Source organism: Papio anubis, chromosome 13, assembly GCF_008728515.1.
Source record: "Papio anubis isolate 15944 chromosome 13, Panubis1.0, whole genome shotgun sequence".
NCBI lineage: Eukaryota > Metazoa > Chordata > Mammalia > Primates > Cercopithecidae > Papio > Papio anubis.
This window is the reverse complement of record NC_044988.1, coordinates 88904210-88931572: the sequence shown is the minus strand read 5'-3', so window position 1 is coordinate 88931572 and position 27363 is coordinate 88904210. Positions and strand designations below refer to the sequence as shown.

Here is a 27363-nt window from a genome sequence, read left to right as displayed (position 1 = left end):
GTTAAACCTGAATCTTTGAGCTTAAGTTTCTTCATCTGTAAAATGAAATAATCACAACCAGCTCCCAGGGCGCTTGTGAGTATTCATGCAAAATGCCTGGCCCATATATAGGTGATCAACATTTATTTATGCTTAAGCATATGGACCTGGAAAATCAAACGTGTCCAATATTTGAAAAGAGATAGTATTTATCTCTACATCTGCTAGGCGTTTAGGCAGTAAATACATGCAGGGGAGGGGGAGAGAGAGAGAGAGAGAGAGAAAGAGAGAGAGAAAGAGAGAGAGAGGAAGAGAAGAAGGAGTAGGGGAAAAGAGGAGAGGAAAAGAGGAGAGGAGAAAGAAGGAAGAAAGAATAAATGAACGAGGAAAGGAAGGGAGGTAGGAAGGAAGGAAGGAAAGAAGGAAGAGAGAAAAAGAAAGAAAGAAAGAGAAAGAAAGAAAGAAAGAAAGAGAAAGAAAAAGAAAGAAGAAAGAAAAGAAAGAAAGAAAGAAAGTAAAGAAAGTAGAAAAGAGTATTATTCTTCCTTCTGGAAAATACCATGTGAGCTTGCAGAAATACCATGTTGGTTGTTGGCAGTGGCTTTTGTAGGATATTGCCATAAATACCTTTATGCTCAAGAAGAATGGTAGTCATGTGTGGAGACATGAAGAAAGAGGAACCGAGCACAATTTGATGGAGATAAACCATTTTTGTGTGCTTCAGAAGAAAGAACAGGATTAAAATTCAGACTTTGGGGGTAACTCTGGGATAAAACAGGAAACTGGCATTTCTCAGTGTCTTTTGGAGTACTGTCCAATGATCTCAGAGCTGAAAAAACGTAAATAGGCAATCCCTACCATAACTTATCCATCATCTTGGTGCCTGTGTGAGACTAGCACGTGTCTGTGGCCATAGCGATGACTAATTTTTGATTGAAAGATGTTCAATTAACCTGGGTATCCAGAAGATAGTTCCTAATGTTCCATAAACATTTTTACTTGTCTGAAACTCATAGCATTTCCTAGTGAGTACGGACAACAATAACACTTTCTAACTACCTGTTGGATTCTGAATCCCTCCTATAAGCATCTCTGTCAATTAGTTATGCAAACTCTGCTTCAGTATCTTCAAAAACAGGGACCTCTCTACTTCCCAGAACAGCTTATTCTGTTCTGATCAGTTCTAACAGTCAGCAAGAACTTGCTTTATTGAGTGTAATTTTGAGAGTATTGAGAACATTTTAAATTAAATTATTATTTAATAATTGCTGTCAATTATTCCTAGTCATTGCAGTTTTAACCCTCAGAGCCATATTTTCATGGCATTTACAACTCATCAGATCCTACCAACTAGGAAAATTGATGACGCCTTCCTTCTTCTTATGGTGCTTTGGTAATCAAATCAAATATCTCTAAGAATACTTTAGACGTCCCCCGTCCCATCGTTTTTCTATTATCATCGAGTATACTAAATCAATTACCTTGTTTCATCATCAAATCATAAATTCCACTTAAAACATTTATCTTCTTAACTCAGATGTGATCTGGGCAGTTTTTATCAGTTTCTTCCGATGTGTATTTAAATAATGAGTGTGTTATTCAGATTTAAAAGTTCTCCAAGAAGGTTATGTGGGAAAACATCCCTGTTTTCTAATTTGCTTCAGCCCAGTAGTTTTCAAACATTTCGGGAGCAAGAGAATACTTTTGTCAAAACAAAACAAACGAACAAATCACTGATCTATCTCTGTCAGTGGTAGTACAATATATCACTTTCTGATCGTCCTTGATTATTTCCTTAAAATATATTATTTGGTGTCCGGGTCAATTAGATAAAACAGGATTAGCAAACTGTCTATAAAGGGTCAGACAATAAATATTTTAGACTTTGTGGGCCATCTGGTCTCTGTTGCAGCTGCTCAACTCTACCACTGTAGTGCAAGAGCATGCACAGAATATACAGCACATAAATAGATGATTGTGATAGTTTTCCAATACAAATTTATTTGCAAAACGAACAGTGGGACACATTTGGTCTTTGGCCCATAGTTTGGTGCCTTGTGAGTTAATCTAAAGATTTTGGTGCATTTTGGTTAAGTATAGTTTTAGATCCCTGGTTCTTGATATAGTGAATATAACTGAATGAATTAGTAGAAGAAAAAGGTGTTTCTTAACTAGTTTAAAACAGGGACAGGGAATATTTCTTTATCGGAAAATGACAAAGGGTCTAGCTGAGAATGTGGATTTGGGGGTGGCTCTGAGATGGCAGCATGCTCACTAATCCTAAAATATCTTAACAAGAAAGAAATTGGCAATTAAATGCAGTATTACTTGCCGGGAAAAAAAAGTTGTTCATTTTTCTTCTTAAACAAAGCACTGTGGCAGAGGGAATTAAGCAGTGACCTGGTGTGCGAGACCTGGATTTTAAAACCATCCCCTGTACTGACAGCTGTGTGTCTTTGAGAGCATTATCTCCTCTCTCAGAGTCCCTGTGTTTCCATCTAAAATTTAAGGCAGTGACAAAGACACTCTTTGTGGTCCCTTGGAGTTTTCAAATTTTGTGATCTGAAAGAAAAATTTCATATAATTGCAATGTTTAATAGGATTTATGATAATTGGAAAATAATTGCCATTCCAAACTTTTATTAATCTATATTTAGTTATGAGTCACGCTTTCACAATAGATGCTTTGGAAATAAGCAAAGAGACAAATTGAGTCAACAGAATTTTAAATATTTTATTTATATGCAGTTTGTGTAATCCCTGGAGCCCATAGGCATATTAAGATCATTTAAAATATCCATTAAAAGTTATGTGTTATACAACAAACTCTCCTTTTAGAACGCCTTGCCAAAGGATACGTAGCTAACATTTATTGAGTAGCTACTACTGCCAGATTAATTGCATTCATTATGTTTAATCCTTCCAGCAGTGCTGCAAGGTAAATACTAATATTCCTATTGCACTGATAAAGAAGCTCAGAGATGCTGAGGGATTTGCAAATGCTCACTCAGCTAATGAGTGGCTTTATTGTAGGATTCAGAGCCAGACCAGTCCGACAATAGTCTGTGCTCATCCCACAGTACCAGAATGTCTTTTCGAAAGGACCTGTTTTGCATCCTCTTTCCAGGTGCTCAATGGAATAAGCATTTGCTTTCCTTGATATCCTCTATTTTGTTTTTCTGTAGAGCATTGTAGGGACTCCTGGTAAGGTGGGTTACAAGAGTCAATGACTCCCCCATTCACATGGGGACACCAGAATGGGCAGAGGAGTGGAGAATAGGAAGAAACAAGGAAGAGCTCAGTCTGAGAATCACAGAATGTGAATTTCTGTCCCAGCTCTGGTGCAGATTTTCCAAGCGGCCTTCACTGCTCTGGGCCTCGGTTTCCTCCACTTGTGATGGGGATGGTCATACTCCCTATCTTCCAGGTTGCTGGGAGAATAATGTATGGGGTGACAGAGATTTGTAAAGGACCAAGTGCACTACAGACCCCACAAAGTCAAGAAAATGGAATAAGACAGTGGATCCGAGTGGAGAACATGGAATCTAAGATGAGGAACTTATTTCCTAGTCCCTCTTGCCACCGATGGTGCTGTGGCCTTAGCAAGTCCCTTGCTTTCTATGGGCCTCAGTTTGTCGTCTGCGAAATGACAGTGATGGCCGTGAGTGCCTAAAGGCCCTCTATCCTGATGTTTTGGATTCTGTATGGCAAGGCAGCGAGCAGTTCCGGTGCATGGAGTATGTCTCGGGAAACACTGGGCCCTTTGGAGTCAAATAAAACAAGTGCATTCTAAGCTTCCTTTCCCACGATTAACTCTCATAACCACCATTGTGGCCCCCTGCCCTCAATAACGGTGCTTCAGGAAGAATCCCACTTGCTTTTCTGGAAATGGCCCATTTATATAAAAGTTGGGCCATTCCAAGTGTGCTTGTTGTGTTTCTATTTTTCCCTCTCAAGTTTCTGTGCAATGAGAAACACGTAGTCCCCTTCCAGTGTGCTCCCCTTAGATTATTTACCCCCATTGCTCTGAATTCAGCCCCATAAGAGCCTTCAGAACTGCTATGAGGCTGGCATAAGAGTAACACTGTCATTACTTAAGTGAACACCTTTGGAAAATAGACCTCTGTACACATTATAAGCAAGGGTTACTTTATTCTGTAAAGTTAAGTTGATATCTTTACTTGTAATTAAAATAATACTATTCATAATTATATTTTCAGAGATAGTTCTTTTTTTTCTTCTTCTTCTTTTCTGCCTTTCCTCACTTCACCTCTCTGGGGCCAAAATGCTCTGAGAGATCTGCCTGGATGCGGCTGTTTCTCGACTGCCTTGCCAGTTGTGTTCTGGGACATGAAGGCAGACAGAGGATTTGGAGCTGACACCCTCTCGTTAAGATGCATCATTTCTGCTTCACATATGCCCTTGGGTTCACCTTTCTCTGAGCTGGCTGAGGATTGTATGGGGAGTGAGTGGGAACAGCAGGCAAGAGAAATGCCCTCTTTCCTCTCTCAGCTCAATGATTTCATCTCACTCTTCTCCTCTGTGATTCCCCTTGTTCATCTCTGGGGATAATTTGCTGCTAACAATAATAGAAGCTGTCCCAGAGTTCTCTATCACCCCGATACTCAGAAGCTCCTCTTTATCCATTTCCAAATGATTAGTTAATGCGACCAATGGGATAAGCCACCCAGGAATAAACAATTGCAAACATCCCATCACTATAATCAATCATGCTTTCAATAAACATTTATTTGGGGTACAATGTCATTACAGTATTCCAAAATGTATTTTTGGATTAAGCCAGACCACCAGAAAGCTATATATTTAGACTATAATATGTTTGCCCCTCATGGAGTTGCTTTATTGTTGCTTTATTGTATGAATAGTGTATGAATAGTGCTTTTTTATATGTATTAGGCTACCTTGAGCCCATCAAACTCACAGGAATATTGTTGAGAATATCTCCCACCAGCATCAACTATATTGATCTCTTTATGAGAAACCATGGGAAATGTTCGTGTCTTATTGTAGCATCCAGGGAATCTACTTCTCAAATAACTTTGAACAACTACTCTGCTGTCTTTCCGACTGCATGGCTTTTGGCTATAATTCCCCTTTTTCCTCCAGTTGCAAGGAAGCTCAGACACTTGCAGTACACTTGAATCAAGTGTTCAGAACTTTACAGAATTAACTTTCCAAACTTCATTTTCTATTTTAACCCAAACTTCATTTTCTATTTTCCCTTTTATTTTTCCTATTGTATGTATATTTTAAAGCCTCTAAGATGTGTATGTTTTTGAATGTAACCTTCAACTACATCTGAGATCAGATTCATGTAAATGAACAAGTCATAAAACATGCATGAGAAGAGTAAAAGAACCCTTCACTTATTCAGAGGTCATTAGGAGCTCGATTATCTAAAAACAATGGAGGAAACACATTGATCTCGTGCTCCCTATAGACCCAAAACTGCTGGAGGCATTCCCTTTACAACTCTAAGATGCAGAAATTGTCACTCCTCCACCCCATTTTACAGATGAGGAAACTAAAATAGAACCTTTTAAGCAATAGAAACATCATAAGTGTGTCCTATACAAATAATTGTAAAAAAAAAAATGCTAATACCAACAGCAGGTAACAATTGTTCATACCCTGTTGCAATGTATAAAGAAGTCGTCTATTATTTCATTAACTCTCCCAGCACAATTTGAGGAGATGCATGCTTTTAGTCTCTACATATATGAAAAAATAGACTTGGATGGAACTTATAAACTATTGCTTTATTTCTTAAATTCAGCCTTGCTGCTTTCAGTTTACTTCATAAGAATCAGATCCCACCTTTCCCTAAAGTTTTATCTACTGGTAATTTTAAAAGAATGTGATTGTGTCCCCTCCCTTCTCACCCCACCATCTATCCACTATCACCCAACTTTCCAATGTAGCTGCCCGTGTAATCAGAACAACGATGATATTGATAATAACTTTAATATCTTATTGATGTTTTCATGGTTTAATATAATCCTAAGCCTATCCTTGTAAGGTAGCTACCATTTACATTTTACAAAGTATAAACCAATAGGTGGTAGAATCATAACTCACATTTTTACCCCTAGAGCCTAGGTTGGAGGATACAGGGTTAAAGATGATCCGATTCAATCAGTTTATTTCACAGGTGGAGACACGGATATCCAGGAATGAATACACTGTCCCAAGAGTGCAGAGCCAGTTCTCCTTCCTGTCTTGTTTTGTTTTGTTTTGTTTTGTTTTGTTTTTGAGCTGGAGTCTCGCTTTGTTGCCCAGGCTGGAATGCAGTGGCTTGATCGCAGTTCACTGCAGCCTCCGCCTCCCAGGGTCAAATGATTCTCCTGCCTCAGCCTCCCGAGTAGCTGGGACTACAGGCACATGCTGCCACACCCAGCTAATTTTTTGTATGTGTAGTAGAGACGGGGTTTCCCCGTGTTTCCCAGGCTGATCTTGAACTCCTGAGCTCAGGCCATCTGCCCGCCTTGACCTCCCAAAGTGCTGGGATTACAAGCATAAGCCACTGCAGCCGGCCTCTCCTTTCTGTCTCATAATCATGTCTCCTTCTTCTGTGCAATGTGTCATTGAGCCTACACACATGTATTTTTTTTTGCATGTATGTAGGAAAGTAGAGGACTAATAAAGAGGATGAAGGAGGATTCCTATACAGGCAATGCTTTACTCTTAAAAGAAAGATTTAGACTTACAATTTTCTCTCCAGCCTCATCTTAAATCCAGCACCCCTGGCTGCAGTCTTCCTCCATCCCCAGGCCCTGTCATTATCTGCCCTCCCACCTCCGGCTCCCCCAGTGGGATGGGCCTTGCTGCAGACACCCCATGACTTCCATCCAGGATCTTTTCTTAATCTCAGTCTAATTGGTTTGCCCACCCTGCTGGGATGCTTAATTGGGCATAAGCATATTCCACAGATCCTATGCCATTGTGAGTTCTGCCTTCTCCTCCAAGGGTAATTCGCTTGTTCTGTGCACTCGGAAGGAAAGATATATTTTATGTTGTTCTCAGTTCCCTGAGAACTGACATGAAATTGTTCCTGGGCCAGCAGAGCAGTCAGACAACATGGCAAGCAAGGCTTGCTTTCTTTTATGTATTTTCTTTTACTTTATTTTTTTTAAGATGGCATGTTGCAATGGAAAGGGTATTACACTTGAAGTCATGAGCCTTGGGCTCTGATTTAATCCTTCCCAGTCATTTGCTGTGTGATCTTGATCAAATAACTTAATCTTTTTGACATACAATTTTCCCATCAGTGGATGGTATTAGTTGGATTTGATGACTTCTGTAAATGGAGTAAGAGTGAAGCTTTTAGGACATATTACCCATGGGGCAAATATATCCGAGCACTTGCTTTTGTAAATAAAGTTTTATTGGAGCACGTCGACGCTTAGTTGTATCGTCTATGACTGTTTCACTCTACAAGGACACAGTTGAGTGGTTGCAGCAGATACCTTGTGGCTGAAAAATCTAAAATATTTACTACCTGGACCTTTATAGAAAATGTTTGTCTACCCTTCCTTTAGAACGTAAATCAGATTAGGTAGACTCAAAACCTTCTTTTAACTTTTCATGTTACTTCGAATTTTTAAAAATTTTTACTAAGACTGACAAAGCTTTTTGAGGTCTGTGTTCCTCTTCTTCATCTTTTGGTATTATTTTTCTTCTCATATCACCCCTATACTCATTTAGGCTGCTGCCCTTTGATGTTCCCCAAATGTGGCAAACACATTTCCACCCCAGGACCTTTGCATTTGCTGTTATTTTTTTCCTGGAACATTATTTCACCAGGTGGCCCTATAGTTCCTCCCTCATTTCCTTCAGATGTCTCCTCAAATGTCATGAAATCATGAAGGCCTTTTCTGGTTACCTATATGAAATGACAGCCTCACCCCCTTCTGGACATCCCAGCCTCCTTCCCCTGATTTATTTGTTTTTGTAACGCGTATCTCCCCTGACACATTACAAATTTGTTTCTTCGTTATCTGTCCACTGTCACCAGCATGTATGCCCCTTGAGAGCAAGACTTTCATTAATTTTGTTTACTGTGGTATCTTTAGAGCTGGAAAAATAGGTGCTCAAATTTCAAATATGTAATCAACCTTTTCATCTCTAATGTTGTTTAAATCTAGCTCTGAATAGATCTGGGTGCTATTGAGCCCTTTTACTTAAGTGTATTTTGGAAAAGAGTGTAAAAATCACAGAATCCTGTGATTATTACAGTCTTTGCTCCAACGTCCCTGTAATGGTTACAGAGCCATGTAAACCCATCCTCAAAATGCTTTTAGCCTGGGTTCTTGGCCAATGAGAACAGAGTTTATAGACTGAAATCTACTAACATAGTTTGACACATAGTCATTCATCCTGTGGTCCCTGACAACCTCTCTGCCTTTAGCTCTTATCATTTATATATTACACGTACACATAGACACACACATCCCTTTCTTTCTAACTGTCCTATCCCCTCTCATTCACTTCTGTTTTTGCACATGGAGCTCATTGTTCTTTTTTTCTTTACCATTTTTAAGTGTTCAGTTCCATGGTAATAAATCCTTTTATATTGTTTTGTTTTTCCCTTTGTTCCTCCCCAACTATCCTTCCCAGCCTCTGGTAACCGTCGTTTCACTCTCTATCTTCATGAGGTCCATTTTTCATCTCCCACAAATGAGTGGGATATGTGATATTTGTCTTTCTGTGCTTGGACTATTTCACTTAACATAATGGCCTCCAATTCCATCCATGCTGCTGCAAATGACAGGATTTCATTCCCTTTTATGGTTGAATAATATTCCATTGAATATGTATACCACATTTTCTTTATCCATTCATCCATTGATGGGCACTTAGTTTGATTCCACATTTTGCCTATTGTAAATAGTGCTGTGATAAAACATGGGCATGCAGATATCTCTTTAATACCTATTTCCATTCTTTTAGGTATTTGCCCTGTAGTGGAATTGCTGAATCATATGGTAGTCCTATTTTTAGTGTTCTGAGGAACCTCCATATTGTACATTATAGTTTAATACCTTCCCTGAACAATCATTTGTCCTCCTTTCCGCAGTGGACCAACTCCTCCGGATGAGAAACTGTCCGTGGTGCTGAGCAGCTAGTTAGTGCTTTAGGGTAACATCTCCAGTTACTGAGCGCTCCCCAAGTGCCTGACTCTGTGCTTAGCAGGTCACATACATTTCCTCACTTAGGCCTCACGTCCACCTTGTGAGGGATAAACTGGGTACCTGGCATAGGCATCTTTCTGAGTTTCTTTTCAAGGACGCAACACAGATGGCAGGCCCTGGTCTATCACTGGTGAACGTCACAGACTGTGATGGCTGTTTCAAAAAAAGGAATTGAGTCATGCCTTGTAATTTGGTTGTGGGGGTGGCATCATTCTTCTGTATTGGTACTGGTTCTACTATGCTTTTATAGCCTATCTCTCAATATTTACATTAAAAGAGTGATTTAAGAGTCAGGATGCCAGTTTTCTACTCTCAGTTCTACCACTCATTAGCTACATGACCTTTAACAGTTACTTAACCTCTCTGTGTGTAAATAAATATTAATTTTAAGGAACATGGGTATGTTCATATGAAAACAGCAACCCAAGACAGTAAGTTATGAATAAAAGTGATATATGCACACACATATATGTATAACTACATATATTTTTCTATATACTGATATATGAGTATGTTTATATGCATATATATATATAACCTCATAATTATAGGTATATATAATTTTATAAATTTCTTGGATTAGCTGATAATATCTCTTTTCTTCAGAGATATTTGGCATTTCTCATTGCTGTGTATTGATCAATTGCTGGTTAGCAAATTACCTCACAATTCAGTGTCTTAAAACAATATCATCTCACAGTTTCTGTGAATCAGAAATCTGGACGCCCTGTCTCTGGGTTTGTTACCAGGCGGCAATCATCTCAAGGCTAGCTTGGGAAGGGTCTGTTTCCTAGCTTAAGCCCATGGTTACTGCGAGGATTCAGTTCCTTGCGAGGCCTCATTTCCTCGGAAGCTGTTGGCCGAAGGATTCCCTCGGCTCCTTGCCATGTAGATGTCTCCATAGAGCATCTCACAGCATGGCAGCGAGTGAGAGCGAGGGAGGAAGAAAGACGGATACAGAGATGGAGACAGCAGGAGAGCCAATGCAAGAAAGAGACAGGGAACAGAGAGCCGGGGGTGATGCAGAAGAAGAGACAGAGACAGAGAAAGACATGGAGGGACTTAGAGAACCAGAGATACACAGAGAGAGAATACACACAAAATAGACATCGAAGAATTTTGTAACTGAATCATGAAAGTGACACTCCATCACTTTCATATTCTGTTAATTAGAAACAAGTCCCTGGGCCCGAGGTCATGGGGACTCAAGCTGCAAGCTGCCTGTCACACCTGTATCATTTGTCTCAGCTGGCTGTCAAGGTCTTTCCCCCATCCCCACATCTGTCAACTACTTGTTCCATCTTGTTACCTCCCACACCCTCTTTTTCATGCTCCCCCTATTATATTCTGTCCTTCTCATAATGTTTTCTATATCCCTGTTCACCATTCTTGACTTTTCCTTCCCATGGTTAGTTTTTTGTGGTTGTTTTTATATTTATTTATTTCTCTTTTACTTTTAGAGACAAGGCCTCACTATGTTGCCCAGGCTGGTTTCAAACTCCTGTGTTCAAGTGATCCTTCTGTCTTGGCCACCTGAGTGGCTGGGACTACAGGCATACACCACCATTCTGGCTGTTTTTGTTTTTAACCACACTTCATTGATCTAAATTCCATGCAAACTTAAAAACTGTAGTTCAAACATGACCTCCTCTCTGAAGCTTTCCCTAAAGGCCCAGACACGAAAACTTCAGGTTCCTCCTTCTGTGTCCTGTAGTCCTTGATTTATAATAAACTGAAAAGTCTTCCAGACTGTGACCTTTTTTTTTTTTTTTTGTGCAGTTGATTGCACTGGGCTCACTGCAAACTCCGCCTCCCGGGTTCACACTTTTCTCCTGCCTCAGCCTACCAACTACCTGGGACAGGCGGCGCCTGCCACAACGCCTGGCTAATTTTTTTGTATTTTTAGTAGAGACGGGGTTTCACCATGTTAGCCAGGATGTTCTCGATCTCCTGACCTCGTGATCCTCCCGCCTCGGCCTCCCAAAATGCTAGGATTACAGGTGTGAGCCACTGCGCCTGGCCTACTGTGAGCTTCTTAAGGACTGGGACTGTGACATGTGTGTTCCCCTTCTGTGGACATCATATGTTGCCCTTAGTAGGTATCTTGAAGCGTTCACTGAGTGCAGTTGATTGACTTAAGTACCTGCAACAACATGCAAGGTACTCAGTGGACTTCAAATTTAAACTATGTCTTGAATTATGGACAGAGATTTCTTATGCAGACACAGACCATGAGCTCTGAGTCTTGGAAAGATATGCTAATGTGAAAGCTTTTTTCGGACTCAGTTTTCTGTGAATCAGGGGTCAGACACCACCGCTAAATTACCAGGGCACATTCTGGCCAGATACCCCCACTGTTCTGCTTCTTCTTTGCCCTGTGTCCCTTTCCTCATTCGTCTCTCCCATCCTGTGGCAGGAGAGAGAGACCTTTTCATTAAACTCTGGTTCCCATCATTTATCTCAGCTGACCTTACAGCCCTCTTGTCTAGTCTGTTTTCCTCAAGGGACCGAGAGCATGTAACTCAGGCAGGTCGGAGAGCTGGTCATTCTGGGGGAGCTGCATCTTTGGTAGGAACTGTGATCATTACTGAGCGAAAGCAACCTTCACTTAGTCCCTCTAAGTTTTCACTTGTACTCAGTTTGTATGCTCCGAGTTCACTGTATGTGAACTTTTAATGATTTACATTTACATGTCTGGGAACTTGTGGGAAAATAAAGTTATAAAACAATATTTCACTTTAAATTAGCACCTTGCAGTTTCCAAAGGTATTTTGCACTCTATGTTTCATGTAATTCCTGCATCAACAGTAGCAAATGGATAATATTAATTGAATTTTATAGCTGAAGTAATATAGGTCTAGAGAGGGGACAAGATCACAACACATAATTTGCAAGAGGCAGAGTGAGACTTGGACTTCCAAATTTGGTGTTGTTTGATCTTGAGATCCTCTGTTATTACTGAAGGCAAACATGGAAATTCTCCCACATGGTCTTTGGAACATAGCTTAATTGCTTTAAAATGCTAGGTGCTCGATGAATACATGTTAACATTTTGGATTAAAGTGAGCTCTGGGCTCAATATTTGATTTCTGGATTATCCTAGAACAGGCCTCAGGTTGCTTTGTGCCTTAGGTCCTATATACTCTCATATAGCCTCCTTCTCTCCCTCTCTCCCTCCCTTCCTTCTTCCCTCCCTCCCTCCTTCCTTCCTTCCTTCCTTCCTTCCTTCCTTCTTCCCTCCCTCCCTCCTTGCCTCCCTTCTTTCTTTTTCTTTTTCTCTCTTTCTTTCTTTCTCTTTCTTTCTCTCTCTCTTTCTTTCTTTCTTTCTTTCTTTCTTTCTTTCTTTCTTTCTTTCTTTTCTTTTTTCTTTCTTTCTTTCTATCCTTCCTTCCTTCCCTCTTTCTTTCTTTCTTTCCTTCTTTCTTTTTCTTTCTTTCTTTCTTCCTTTCTCCTTCCTTCCTTCATTCTTTCCTTCCTTCTTCCCTCCTTCCCTCCCTCCTTCCTTCCCTCCCTTCTTTCTTTTCTTTTTCTCTCTCTTTCTCTTTCTTTCTATCCTTCCTTGCTTGTTTCTTTCTTTCTTTCTTTCTTTCTTTCTTTCTTTCTTTCTTTCTTTCTTTCTTTCTCTCTCTCTCTCTCTCCTTCCTTCCCTCCCTCCCTCCCTCCCTCCCTCCCTCCCTCCCTCCCTCCCTTCCTTCCTTCCTTCCTTCCTTCCTACCTTCCTTCCCTCTTTCCATTTGTTTATTTATTTCTCCATCCGGCATTATCATGAATCCTGCCATGTAACAGGCACTGAGCTATATACAGGGCTGTGTTAGGGAGTGCCTAAGAAGATTCTATTCTTGTGGTGTCATATACAGTCTAGCAAGAAAGATGGAAAAACAACTAGAAGATGATGGAGGACTCGGTCCTGTGAGAGGTATCGGAAATGGATAATAATCCCCTGGCACAGGGCTAGTGTGATCATTATATAAGAACTTAGACATGATATTCTTGGGGACTATAAAATGCCATGAAAATTTTCATCAGTACATTACCATCCATATTATCATCAGATTATTTTTATTACTTTTTCTTTTTCCTCAGTCCCTCTACCCATCCCCTAATAAAAGTAACTCCTGATATTTGTCTCCTTGGTGGTCTGTAAACAACTTGAGGGCAAGGATGTTGTCTGTCTAGTTCAATATTCCTGTGACGAGAATAGTACTCAATAAATATTTGTTAGTTGGAGATGATTAGAAGCTGCCAATCAAAGCATCACTTGACACATATTAAAATTATAGGCACTTTCCCATCCAGATGCCTGGATGGATGGTTGGGTGGACTTTGGCTTGAGGGCAGTGGTGGTAAGTTGAGGAGTGTTGCTCATTTCTCCTGCCCAGGGAGTTTGCCCGTTGGAAGGTGAGGAACACAGCCATCGAGAGGAGAGATCTGGTCCGCCATCCAGTGCCCCTCATGCCGGAGTTTCAAAGGAGCATCCGCCTGCTCGGCAGGAGACCCACCACTCAGCAGTTCATCGATACCATCATCAAAAAGTACGGCACCCACCTGCTCATCTCAGCCACATTGGGAGGTAGGTCAGCAGCCACTGGGCCAGAACCTTCTCAGGACTTTGGGTCTGGGATGGAAGGGAGAATGGGATGTCTTAACAGCAAAGTCTTCTTAGCCTCTCTGCCATTCTGCGTCACACAAAAGCATTTATAGCCAGGTAAGCCAAATTGTCTTGGCTGTTGTGATCATATCCAAGGAGATGATTCGGTTCTATGGGACAGTCTAATTTGAGAGTTTACTAAATTTTCTGAAAATATTGCTTAACCTTGGAATTGGCTCCATTTGTTAAAAATGCCTAATCTGATCATTTTCTCAGTTCTTTTGGTCTAATCTGGGAAAATAATTAAATTTCAGATATTGTTTAGGGAATATGCTTTGTTTATTTAAGTCTACTTTAGAGACTGATAACTTGAGGTTATCATTTAACAAACAGGCTATCATTTGTATCTCCTGTGGGCTTAGAGTAGGTTAATGGGAAAGCAGATTAATTTTTCCACCCTGCTCAGCCTTACCCATCCCTCCCCATCAGGGCCAGTCAGTTTTTGAATGATCAAGGGTAGGAGGGCTGGATAAAGGACAGGAAATAAATGCAAAGAGAATGAATGGAAAATAGTACAGACTAGTGCCTTTAGGTGCTTGTGGATCTTGCCTGAATGCATCATTTAATATTATGAGCAATCCCTTAGGACCAGTTTTGCCACAGTGACTGGGTTCACTGAACTTTGAGGAAGCCCCTTTAGGGATAGAGCACTGTGCCACATACTCACAAAGCCGCCGACTGCATTTAGTTATGTCCCATGCCCACTAGGAGAGATTGGCATATTGATACAGGCAGGGTGGACTGAGGTATAATTATAACAGAGGATCTTCTCCTTCCGAGACGTGTTGAGTACTACCAACTGGAGTGGTCAGTACAGACTTCCTGGAGGAAGTGACAGTTTTGGTCACCAGGAGCTGGTTAAGTAAAGGGAGGTGGCAGAGCTTTCTAGGCTCAGCATACAATGTAGGAAGACCCAATTCATAATGTGGGGAATGTGGTGGAGAGATTGGTTAGGCAAATTTATTCATCCCTACAATAATATTATCCACTACTTAGTAGTTATTTGCCATATAGCAGACATTGTACATTGTCTTTAGCCCTCAAAACTGCACATGATGTCATATTACCTCCATTTTATAAATAAGGAAGCTGGGACCCAGAAGAAGTACAGCTAGTAAGTGATAAAGCTAAGTTTTTAACTGAGTGTTTTCCATTCATAAAGCGTGCATTCTGTTTTTGATCCAATGTCAGTCATCTCTTTAACCAACTCACTTCCCCACCAACCCAATACCTGCTCCAACAACCAACCAACAAACATGTGTTAGTTGTCTGTTGCCAGTTAGATATTAAGTAGGACTTTGAATATTAAATCATTAGTGTAAATTCTATTCTGTTGTCAAGTGAAAATGAATTCATTTCTACATTAAGTGTAGCATTAACCTGAGCTCAGACATCCCCCGCCTCCATTTCACTTGGGGGAGAAAAAGGCATTGAGACCAATTCAACTCTTCCATTAAAAGCTGTGCTCTTGTCTGAGTTCCTGGAAACCCCAAGTAACCAAGACCTTTCTTCCTCAATGAAATATATTTTTAATTTCTCTAAGGCAAGGTGGTGAATTATTCACAGAGCCTTGTTCCTCTCCTATTTTTACAACACAACATTTTAAAATATGCAAAGCTTTGGATTGAGATCTGGTGTTGTACAGCAGGCCCTAAATGTTCTCTCAGCCCTCAGTGTGGAGGAGTAGAGAGAGGGAAGGCAAAGAGATTTACTGTTGATTGAACAGTATGTGCCAGAAATGATGTGAAGGTTTTCTTACATCATCACTTCATTCATTCACTTACGGAAAGCATGTTTTTTAGGAGCCTCCTCTGCAGTATGAGAGAAGGGAGGTGGAGGTGGGAAGTTGTAGGGAATGAAAGAGCAGGCTCTAAAGTTTGATCGCCTGGCTTCTAGTCCTGCCTCCTGCTGTTCACTAGCTTAGTGTCACTGTATTAGTCAGGGTTCTCTAGAGGGACAGAACTAATAGGATAGATGTATATATAAATGGGATTTTATTCAGGAATATTGATTTACATGATCACAAGGTCCCACAATAGGTCATCTGCAAGCTGAGGAGCAAGGAAGCAAGTCTGAGTCCCAAAGCTGAAGAACTTGGAGTCCGATGTTCAGGAAGAGGAGACATCGAGCATGGGAAAAAGATGTAGGCTGGGAGGCTAAGCTAGTCTAGTCTTTTCACATTCTGCCTGCTTTCATTCTAGCTACGGTGGCAGCTGATAGATTGTGCCCACACAGATTATGGGCGGGTGTGCCTTTCCCAGTCCACTGACTTGAATGTTAATCTCCTTTGGCAACACCCTCAGAGACACATCCAGGAACAATACTTTGCATCCTTCAATCCAATCAAGTTGACACTCAGTATTAACCATCACAGTCACCTTGGCTAATAACTCAATCCTCTAAACCTCAGTTTCCTCTTTTGTAAATAGTCACAATAATAGTCCTTCATGCATATTGCAAAAATTAAATAAAATCATCTATTGAAAGTGCTTAGCACACTGTCTGACACTTAACAAATTGTTGCCATGTTACTATTCTTGTTCTTACTATTATTGTTATTACTTAATGGGGCTAAGAAACTTGGGAATCCAGATTAAGACCCAATTCTGCTACTCACTAGATGAGTGGGAGACACTGAGAAATTCACTTTTCTGTCTGAATATAAATTTCTTTATCTATAAACAAGGAGGTGCAAAGAATTTTATTCACTATAATTTTTTTCTAAGACCACTGTGTTCATTGAGAAGAAATGCTTTCATAAACTCTTTGATGTGTCAGGTAAGCTCACAAGGGGGTAATCAAATACTAAAAGATGCTTCTTAACCTTTCACCTATGAGACAAATAAATATGTTTGTTTGGCTCTTTAGGAAGAGGAAAGAGGAAGGGAAGACTATGGGAATGGAGAAGCAGAGGTGATGGGAGGGCCAACAAATAAGAGATTTCCATGGGATCTTCAGATTTTTGGTGAAATCTATTAAACTAATAAAATACATCATGTGAATACTCTTCTGAAGGGTGGTGAAGGGAAAAACTGTGTATCTGGAAGGTCACACAAGAAAACGGGAGTAGAAATTTTCCTTAGTCCCCCTGATGACCATATCTTGGGGCCGAAGGAATCACCTTAGAGACTGGGTGCCTGTGTGACATGTGTGATTAAGCTTGCATGCATGACTATGCATGCGTGGAAGTACATCCGTGTAAACAGATGTGCACAAATGCCTACCTGTATAGACAGATGTTCACAAAGCCTATTCCTGCTTAGATATGAGTTAATTTATACATGAGCATGTATTCATGCATATTGCACACATGTGTACACATCAGTCACATATATATGGTTGCAACATGTATATATATGTGTGTGTATGTGAGCATGCACATGCATATGAGTGTGTGTATTGCACGAATGTCTTTTTATACATGAGGGCTCATCATTTTTGTTTATTTGTGTATTCATTATTTCCCTCCCTGCATTTTGGGAGAGGTCCCTTTGACTAAGAGGAAGGCTGAGAATAAAATCCCAGGGGCTCAGAAGGAAAGGAAGAGTTATGTCCCAGAGGTCGAAAGTCCAGACACCTCATCTCCTCTCTGGGAGCAAAATCTCCTATTGACTCAAAAGGTAATAGGATCAGCTCCCACTCTTCCTCATTCCCTTTGAGAGTCCCATTTTCTTCACTTCTGAGACAAGGTGATGCAGAGTGAGGCAAAGTCTCCTGGAGAACAGAAAGACTCAGAAAAGGCCTATGTGAAGGAAGAGGCAATTTGCAGGAATGCCCAAGGGGGAAAGCAATTCTAAACAGAACATTCTCTTAATAAACAAGAAATTAAGCCTTAGTAATGCAACAAGAAGCCCATTAACCCCTCTTGATCTAAAGGTTTGCTTCTGCCAGTTCTCAGTCCAGAGGGAACCGGGCTTGTTTCACCTTCTCCTTCACAGGCCCCTAAGAGAGCCTGAGCTGACATGTGGAACATTTATTTCCTCTGCCTCATGGCTCAAACTCTTAGCATATTCACTTGTTTAACTTCTCCCTTTCCACTCATCTGTCTGTTCATCTATACACCCATCCATTCATCCATCTATCATCTATCTATCTATCTATCTATCTATCTGTCTATCTATCTATCTATCTGTCTACTTATCCATCAACTAATAACTGAACATCTATTCTTCCTCAGACCCTAGGATAAGCATTGGAACATTAGAAAGATGAATTAGGTGGCGTCCTTGTTCCCCTGCTCCATTTCCCATGGTCCCTGGAACTCAAAGTCTAATTGGATATAGCATCGGTTTTAAGCCAAATCTATTCAGGTTGCTGTGGGGGCCAAAGGATAGACAATCATGTATTACTACATGACAGTAAAGCTTCTGGGGAAACTGCAAACACAAGTGCTTTACTATGAACTTAACTCAAGCCTTGGCCGATGAAACCTGAGAGTTATTTATCTAGTTCAGGTAGGGAGGGAAGGACTGAGGGAAGGCATCCCAGAAGCGATGTCTTTGGTGATACCTAAGGGATGAGTATAAGTTAGCCAGGAGAAAAACAGAAAAGTAGAAGTCCTAACAATGAGGGAAAATGGCGGCACATTTGTGCAGGATAGAGCAAACCCACAGAGCAGCAAAAGTTATAGCTGGAGTGCCCAGATCATCCAGGCCTTGTGGGTCCACATTATCTACAAGATGCAGGTGCCTACCCTTTCTCTGGTCTGCATTGCATTCTGTGCACCCCTCTACCTTGGCCATTCACCTGGTATATTGAAATTATCTCCTATGACTCTGTATCCCTAGACCAGCACTAGCCAATAGATATATGATGTCACCCCAAGTGTGAGTCACATATGCTCCTTTTAAATTTTCTTGCAGCTACACTGAAAAAGACGAAAAGGAGAAATCAATTGAGAAAAAAAGGACAAATCAATTGAACAAACATTTTTACACTGTTGGTGGGAATGTAAATTAGTTCAACCATTGTAGAAGAGAGTGTGGTGATTCCTCAAAGATCTAGAACCAGAAATACCATTTGTCCCAACAATCCCATTACTGAGTGTATATCAAAAGGAATATAAATCATTCTGTTACAAAGACAGATGCACATGCATGTTCATTGCAACACTATTCACAATAGCAAAGACATAGAATCAACTCAAATGCCCATCAATTACAGACTGCATAAAGAAAATGTGGTACATATACACCATGGAATACTGTGCAGCCCTAAAAAAGAATGAGATCATATCCTTTGCAGGGACATGTATGGAGCTGGAAGCCATTATCCTCAGCAAACTAAGGCAGGAACAGAAAACCAGACACCACATGTTCTCACTTAGAGCTGAACAATGAGAACACATGGACACAGGGAGGGCAACAAAACACACTGGGTCCTGTTAGAGGGGTAAGGTGGGGGAGCATTAGGAAAAATAGCTAATGCATGCTGGGCTTAATACTTAGATGATGGTTTATAGGTGCAGCAAACCACCATGGCACATGCTTGTTTACCTATGTAACAAAACTGCACATCCTGCACATGTACCCTAGAACTTTTAAAAAAGAAAAGTTTGCACTAGTTTGTGATAATGTAGCTTCAGGTTTTCAACTGTTTACCAAATCAAGCATCTTAGAATGAAAGAAAAAAGAAAAATGAAAAAAGAAACATGCCCTTGTTCACAAAGTTGATAGAGAGTAGAGGCAGCTCCCTGGAGCTTCCTTTCAGGAGTTCCGGAGAAACAGTTCTTTATCCAAATTAAAACTCATCATAGTTTAGCAGTGTTACTGATCTATGTGTGTGTATAAGAAAAACTTCACAGAAGAAAATGTATAGATTTTTGTATTTGCATCTACATTAATTTAAACATGTCTATCATTCATCCATTTGCTTCCATCCAAATATCTATCTTTCTAGCTATCCGCCATTCATTTATCTATTAAGAAAAGATCAGGGGGAGGGGAAAGAGAAAAAGGAAAGGAGAAAGAAATGAAGGAAGGGGAGATGGGAGAGTAGAGGAAAAGGAGGAACTGCATGATAATGAGGAGACAAAAGAGGAGGAGAAAATAATAAGAGAATATCTATGCCACATTTGCCATTGTATAGAAGAGACTGAACTTTCTTGGAAGAGGGGAAGGGGATTTTGTTATAAGATGATGCTGATGAGAAGCATGAAGTCGGTTATTAGGGGCTGGACTTTGTTGATGGGGGTTTTTTAATGATCCTTGTCCTAATGAAGCCTGGTGTTTACAGCCACCTCTAGACAACTTATTTTCATTGTGCTCTTGATTTTTAGAGGCAGAAGGAAATATGGGCCAAATTGGTTGGAGATTTAAGGCTGTTTTCAGCATCCAGGTCCCATACCTGTCCTCACACATGAAAGCTCGACAAACTTTCTTATCTACTTTTCTTTCCCATCCAGGGGAGGAGGCTTTGACCATGTACATGGACAAAAGTCGCCTCGACAGGAAGTCAGGGAATGCCACTCAAAGTGTTGAAGCTCTGCACCAGCTTGCATCATCCTACTTTGTTGACCGTGATGGCACCATGAGGAGGCTTCATGAGATCCAGATATCAACTGGAGCAATCAAGGTACAGCTTGGGGGTGGATTTGGGCGGCAGGTTCTCAATACAACAGCACTACAATGCAGGCATTCTAAGAGTGGATGGACAGATATAATTTCTGGGTTCATAACCATGTAGCTCGTGATGCCCTCTGCCAGCTGCTCTGATTGATATTGTCACATACCCTGTAATTAATATCAGTGTGCATTGTCATTCCAGTGGCCATATGTACTGATTTACTAGAGTATCCTGGCTATAGTCATGGCATAATTATCAATAGTTCTCTCATTCAGTCTTCTGTGTGGAGATTATCAGATCCCCTTTCTAGAGAAGAAACAGAGACTATGAAAAGGTGAATGATTTTCCTGAGGTCTCAGAGAGAGCAATGATTAGATTACTGACGCCTAGCTCAGCAATATTTTAAACTTCTATGTTTTTTATTCTTTCCTTCCCACTCACCATTTTACAGATGGGAAAACTAAGGCTAAAGGTTTAAAGCCTTTTTCTGAGGGTTACACAGTTAGATAATAACTTAACAGGAACTAGAACTCTGCTTTCAAGACCAGGGGTCAACAAAAGTTTTCTGTACAAGACTAAACAATTATTTTAAGCATGGCGGGCTGTATGACCTGTGGTGCTCTTACTCAACTCTGCTGTTGTAGTGTAAAAGCAGCCATAGATGACATGTAAACAAATGGGCATGGCTGTGTTCCAGTATGACTTCATTTACCAAAACAGGCACTCTGTGGTTTGCTGATCTATGCTCGTCTACACCAGCACTGTCCACTAGTACCTTCTAAGATGGTGGGAAGGCCCTGTATCTGTGCTAGCCGAGAGAGTAGCCACTAGTCACATGGGGTTATTGAACACCTAAAATGTAGCTCATTGTTTAAGTTTTTTCCATTTTAGCTCATTAAAAATTAAATGGTCACATTGAGAAAAGCAGCCCTGGACTTTCAACTCAGTGCCTTAGAGCACAGGAACTTAAACAAGATTCCATTTTAAACACAACAAATTCAGACAGCCTCTATAAAGAGAATGTGGGAGGACATCCTCCATGTAAAGTGTTTGTTCTTCTGAGGGTTTCAGTGCAGATGTTTCCATCTCAAATGTTCTTTAACCAGATTATGCCTGCATTTTACATCTCAGTCTTTAATTTCTTCTAAAGAAAATGCAGACCTAGCCTTATATTAAGACTTTCCAAGATATCTGTAGGGAAAAAGGGTAAGGGTAAGGCCAAGGGGTCTTACTCTGCCAAGGCTGGCAAGTGAGTCAGAAATTGACGAAGGAGAGAGAAAAGTGTGGGAGGGAGAGAGTCACGGAGGAGGGAGGTAGTAAGGAGAGAAATAAATCAGACCAACAAACAAAGGGCCAGTTTATCCGAAAAGAATTGCCTATATTTGGGGGATTATGTTGTTAGGTAACTCGGCGCAGAGAGATGGATCTTTATGAAGCCATCAGAGTTAGAGTGCCACAGAGGCCTGGTTTTCATTATCACCAAATGGTTCTCTCCCCTCTGGATGGGATGCAGAATTGAGATATTGAAGCTCTGTCAGAAGATAATCCTCTTTTGTGTGTCCTGGAAGTGCAGTCTGCCTCTGTAGGAGGAATTTCTCAGAGAAATTGCACAGAGGCCACTCAAGAAACCATTTCTTATGGTAGGCACTGTCGTCTGCACTTAACTTGGCCCTTGGATTTTTCATACCATTTCTTACCACTACCTCAAGACCAAGCTGTCTAAAACTTGTCTCACTATTGGGTCTGTTTTTTTTTTTTTTTTTTGGTTGTTATTGTCTTTTGGAGATGGAGAATTGCTCTGTCACCCAGGCTGGAGTGCAATGGTGCGATGTTGGCTCATGGCAACCTCCACCTCCCAGATTCAAGCGATTCTCCTGCCTCAGCCTCCCGAGTAGCTGGGACTACAGGTGTGCGCCCCACGCCCAGCTAATTTTTGTATTTTTAGTAGAGACTGGGTTTCATCATGTGGCCAGGATGGTCTTGATCTCTTGACCTTGTGATCTGCCCACCTTGGCTTCCTAAAGTGCTGGGATTACAGTCGTGAGCTACCACAGCTGGCCTGGGTCTATTTAAGACCAGCCACTAACCCAGATGGAGAAGTTTTGCCCATTCACTGTTCTCCCCACCATAGGTATCTTTAGGAAAATAAAATGGTAAGTTTAACTCTCTCTCAATAATAAATATGTTATTATTTTGTATATAAAAATAAATTATCTGTAAAACAAAACAAAAAATACAAAACCTAATTATTCCCCATTTACTAAATATTACTGTACCCTAAGTGTGAAACACTTCAAAAATATAATCTCTTTACCCTATTTTGATGACTAATAGCATTACTAACATTTTATAGATGGGGAAGTTGAGGCTTAGAAAGAGAAAGTTACTGATCCAAGGTTTCACAGCTGGAAAAGGGCAGAGAAGGTGCGTGTGGCTGCCTCCCAAGTCATTATTCCCTACGACGGATGCTGTGTTTTTATAGCTGGATGCAAACTTCAAAACAACCCTAAATAATGGGAAGCAAAGACTAAATAAATGAAGAGGCTTCTTTTCATACTAAGCCATTCTTATTTCAAGGTTATCTTTTTGAATAGCTGTTGCTCTCTTATCCACCACCTCAAGTCTTTCTAAGACAGTGTTTTGGAAATGCACATCCACAGGATTGGGTCATTTTCTCCTGTGGCAGCACAGTGCTTCTGCTAAGTCTTCTTTAGGAAAATGGGCATCATTTTCTTATTCTTGCCTAATAATAATATATATGTACTCATTACAACTTACGGAGCCGTTTGGTAATAAGGTACCCATTATGGAACACATGCCATGTGCCAGGCATTTAGACCCATCGTACCTGGTCTCACAACCTCTCTGGAAGAGATTTACTAGCTTTGGTTTGCAGATACTTAGAGAGGTTAATTGGTTCCCCTAGGTCCCAGGGTAAGTAAATGGCCTAGCCAGGATTTAACACTAATTTTTCTGATTCCAAAGTCAATGCTTTTGAAATATAGTGCGTCAACTTTTAAGTTCATGTCATACTTGCAGCCACCGTGTGAAGTGAGAACCAGTGGTAGGAACAGGCATGCACTCTGTATGCTTGACCACCCTGCTAGCCTGTCTACTCAGTGACAGCCGTGGTTGGTCCCAGACACAAGCACGGAGCTCAGAAAGTAACCATGGACTCAAACCAGGAGGCCTTTTCTGCTGACTTTGCTCTGCTGGGGCATGACTCTTCGGGGCATGTCCTAGACAAGGACTCCTGTCTCACACCTGTCTCATTTGATGTCTACTGCAGGTCACAGAGACACGCACTGGGCCTCTGGGCTGTAACAGCTATGACAATCTGGACTCTGTGAGTTCCGTCCTTCTGCAAAGCACGGAGAGCAAACTGCACCTTCAAGGTAGGAAGCCAGTGGAAAAAGTGGGTTCAGTGTTGGGGGAAGCAGCATGGATGTGATATATGGGAGAGGGGATCAGGAGGGATGGTGTGAAGGGAGAACAAAGAAGAGGAAGCATGGAAAATCTAATGAAAACTGCAGATATGGAAATTAGACAGTTATGATAGGTGTGTACATATATATTTAGAATTTTATCATATGCAGGACATTAAATTCATGATTATTAATTAGTTTTCAGATAGAAAGTAAGGAAATGTGAGCTTTAATTAACTTGTTTGTATTTATAAATATCTGTATTTCTTTGGTGTCTGTATATGTCAAGTTTATGTTTGGGGCTCCATATACGTTATTTTAAAGAAAATATATCCTTTAAAATAGTAATTTCATCCTTATTAATTCACATCATAAAAAGGAGAGGAGATTGCCAGGAAGAGTTGGACAAGGCTTTAAGTACACATAGCACTGTTTTTAAAAAGCATAATGTATTATATCAAAAAAAGTAAGGATTTCAATTTTTCACATGAGAAGTCTAAGTGAATTATATTGCATTAATACAACATAATATTAAACTGGTACTGATGTTTATAAAGAATTTCCAATAATATGTAAAAATAACTTGATATAATGTTAATTAATAAAAGGTTTCTGATGGAATGGATGGCATGATCTTAATAATTTAAAGAGGTAAATAAAAATAGGCTGGGTGCAGTGGCTTACGCCTGTAATCCCAGCACTTTGGGAGGCCGAGGTGGGTGGATCACGAGGTCAGGAGTTTAAGACCAGCCTGGCCAATATGGTGAACCCCAGTCTCTACAAAATTTACTAAATATTTAGTAATACAAAATTACAAAATACAAAAATTAGCTGGGTGTGGTGGTGTGCGCCTGTAGTCCCAACTACTCAGGAGGCTGAGGCAGGAGAATCATTTGAACCTGGGCGGCAGAGACTGCAGTGAACCGAGATACCGCCGTTGCCAGTCCAGCCTAGGTGACAGAGCAAGACTCTGTCTCAATAATAATAATAATAATAACGGCTGGGCGCGGTGGCTCACACCTGTAATCCCAGCACTTTGGGAGGCCCAGGTGGGCAGATCACGAGGTCAGGAGATTGAGACCATCCTGGCTAACACGGTGAAACCCCGTCTCTACTAAAAATACAAAAAATTAGCCGGGCGTGGTGGCGGGCGCCTGTAGTCCCAGCTACTTGGGAGACTGAGACAGGAGAATGGCATGAATCCGGGAGGTGGAGCTTGCAGTAAGCCAAGATCGTGCCACTGCACTCCAGCCTGGGCAGCAGAGCAAGACTCCACCTCATAATAATAATAATATAGCAAGGAAATATGCCCAGGTATTAGAATAGCTTATCTCTGGATCTCTAGGTTGCTGATGATGTATTTTAGGCATCTAGTTTCTTTTCTAACTTCTCTACAATGATCACATATTAACTTTATAATCCGAAAAAAAAATGACATGCTTTAACTTTGAGCAGACTAAAAATGTGACCTTTTAGAAAGGTATATGATAAAGGTGATTCTGAATGTCAGTGGGAGGAAGTTGGGTTGAGATTGGCAGGTAAAGCTAAGAAGAGCCTAATGTGACTTTTATATTCTGGTTCCTTGGCAACTCTTTGATTCATGCTCCTGTTACAGAAGGTGGTTAGAAAGCATCTCCTGCTTTCTAACATGCATGGAGGGCTTGGTAGTGTCACTTGAGGGCAGTGAATGAAAATTCCTCAGGGAAATTCAGGCCAAGAAAGTGGTTTACTATTAAATAACAAAACACAACACACTAGAAACTTAAATACATGGAGCATAACCCTACCCTGTTTAGTAGAAAAAAGAGTAGACAGAAAGATTTGCTAATGCCTGTTAAGAAAGTAGATAAGGAAAAACAGATCTCCCTTATGTGTGCCAGGTTTTCAGTGTGTTAGTTCATTCAATACCTATAGAGACCATGTGAAGTGCGAGCCAGGATTTGAATCCAGGCAGTGAAGCTCCGGTCTGTTTGATCACCCTGCTGTGCATACTGAGGTTGGAAAGATTGTGAGTTATAATTGAAAACAAAAAAGAAGGAATTAATGATATGTTCCTACCAAGGAAATCACTGAGATCTTAGGGACATTTAGAGGTTGATTTACCTGAAGCCAGTGAAGCTTAAGGTTCAAGGATTCTGCACCTTCCAACTGCCCACCTTTTCTCATTCTAAATACATACTTAGTTTCATACCTAATTTTGAATTTTTTTAAATAAAACAACTATTCTATAAGACTTATGTTCTCCAAAATCTAGGTCTGCCATGATAACATTATTAGAAGGATACTATGAATCAAAAGGGTGGTGGCAGGCCTGCTGTCCTACCCTAGATGGGTTAGAGTACACCTGGAGGATTGGATCCATGTTTGAGCATCACACTCCAGGAGGGATGTTGAGAAACTGCAATTTTTCCTGAGAAAGTGTTTCACTATAATAAATAGTAAAAGAAGGTTAAATTGAAGCAAAAATGACTTGCTGCAGATATCTAAAAGGCTGTCTTGCAGAAAAGATAATCAATCCTATTAATATTAATAAAATGGACCAATCCCTACCTAGTAGGAAGGGGAAAATTATAAGGATCCCAACTTTTAACCCAGTGTAAAATGGATCTTTCTAGTACACATTCATGACCAAACCTGGAATGATCTGCTGAGGGATGCAGTGACTCCCTGTTATCAGATAATTATAAATAGATTATATTTGGTACAAATGTTATAGAGATTATTTAAGCATCAGTTATGTTGGGTGATTGAAGCAGGTGGTTTTAAGTTCTTCCCAACACTGATTCTAGGATTTTATGAAAATGATGAATTATAAAACCTTTATTGAGACTAACTACATGCCAAAACCAATACTAGACCCTGGGCATATAATCATAAATCAGTTCAAGTCAACAAATGTATTTTTTAAAGAACTCATGTTGGTAATGAGACAGACAGAAAAATAAAGTCGTGAACAAGACCAACATTGTTTCTGCCCCAAGGAAATATACATTCTATTAGAGAAGATGAGCTTCAAACAAACAAGAGTAGGTGTAATAAATTTTAATGGAGAAAAAGTATAAGGTTTATATAGCACTAGATAGCATGGGGACTTAACGTACCAGGGAGCCAGGAAAGTTTCTACTAAAAAGATAAGTAGGATAAGACCTGAAGGATGAATAGGAGGACAGAGGCATGGATAGAAAGGCAGACAGAGGATCTTCATGAAGGGATATTCAAAGAAATAAGAAACTCTTGTGAGATTAAAGCAGAAACATCAATGGTGAGAAAGACAAGATAATCTTTCAAGTCCTAGAAGGCTTCTGCAGCACATTAATGAGTTAAAAGTTAATTTGAGAGCAATGGATACCATGGAATGCTTTTTAAAAAAAGAAGTAGCATGAAGAGATTGATATTTTAGAAGATCATTCTGACTTTTGTGTGGACAGTTAATTAGAGGGGGTGGATTAGAGGGTGGTGACAGTTAGGGGGCTACTACAGAACTCAAGAGGAAATGCCACAGGTTTAGACCATGGGGGTACCAGTTGAGATGGAA

General features: G+C 40.4%; 1 protein-coding gene across 3 annotated transcripts in view; it reads left to right on the top strand.

The window, feature by feature from the left end:
* BRINP1 (BMP/retinoic acid inducible neural specific 1) overlaps positions 1–27363 on the top strand; it is a 199703-nt gene that overhangs the window by 109652 nt on the left and 62688 nt on the right. For all 3 annotated transcript variants that reach the window (XM_003911307.3, XM_017949599.3, XM_017949598.3), the window contains 3 exons: positions 13571–13761; positions 20243–20412; positions 23693–23798. In XM_003911307.3, coding sequence (XP_003911356.1) covers positions 13571–13761; positions 20243–20412; positions 23693–23798 — 467 coding nt within the window. The remainder of the gene's footprint in view (positions 1–13570; positions 13762–20242; positions 20413–23692; positions 23799–27363) is intronic.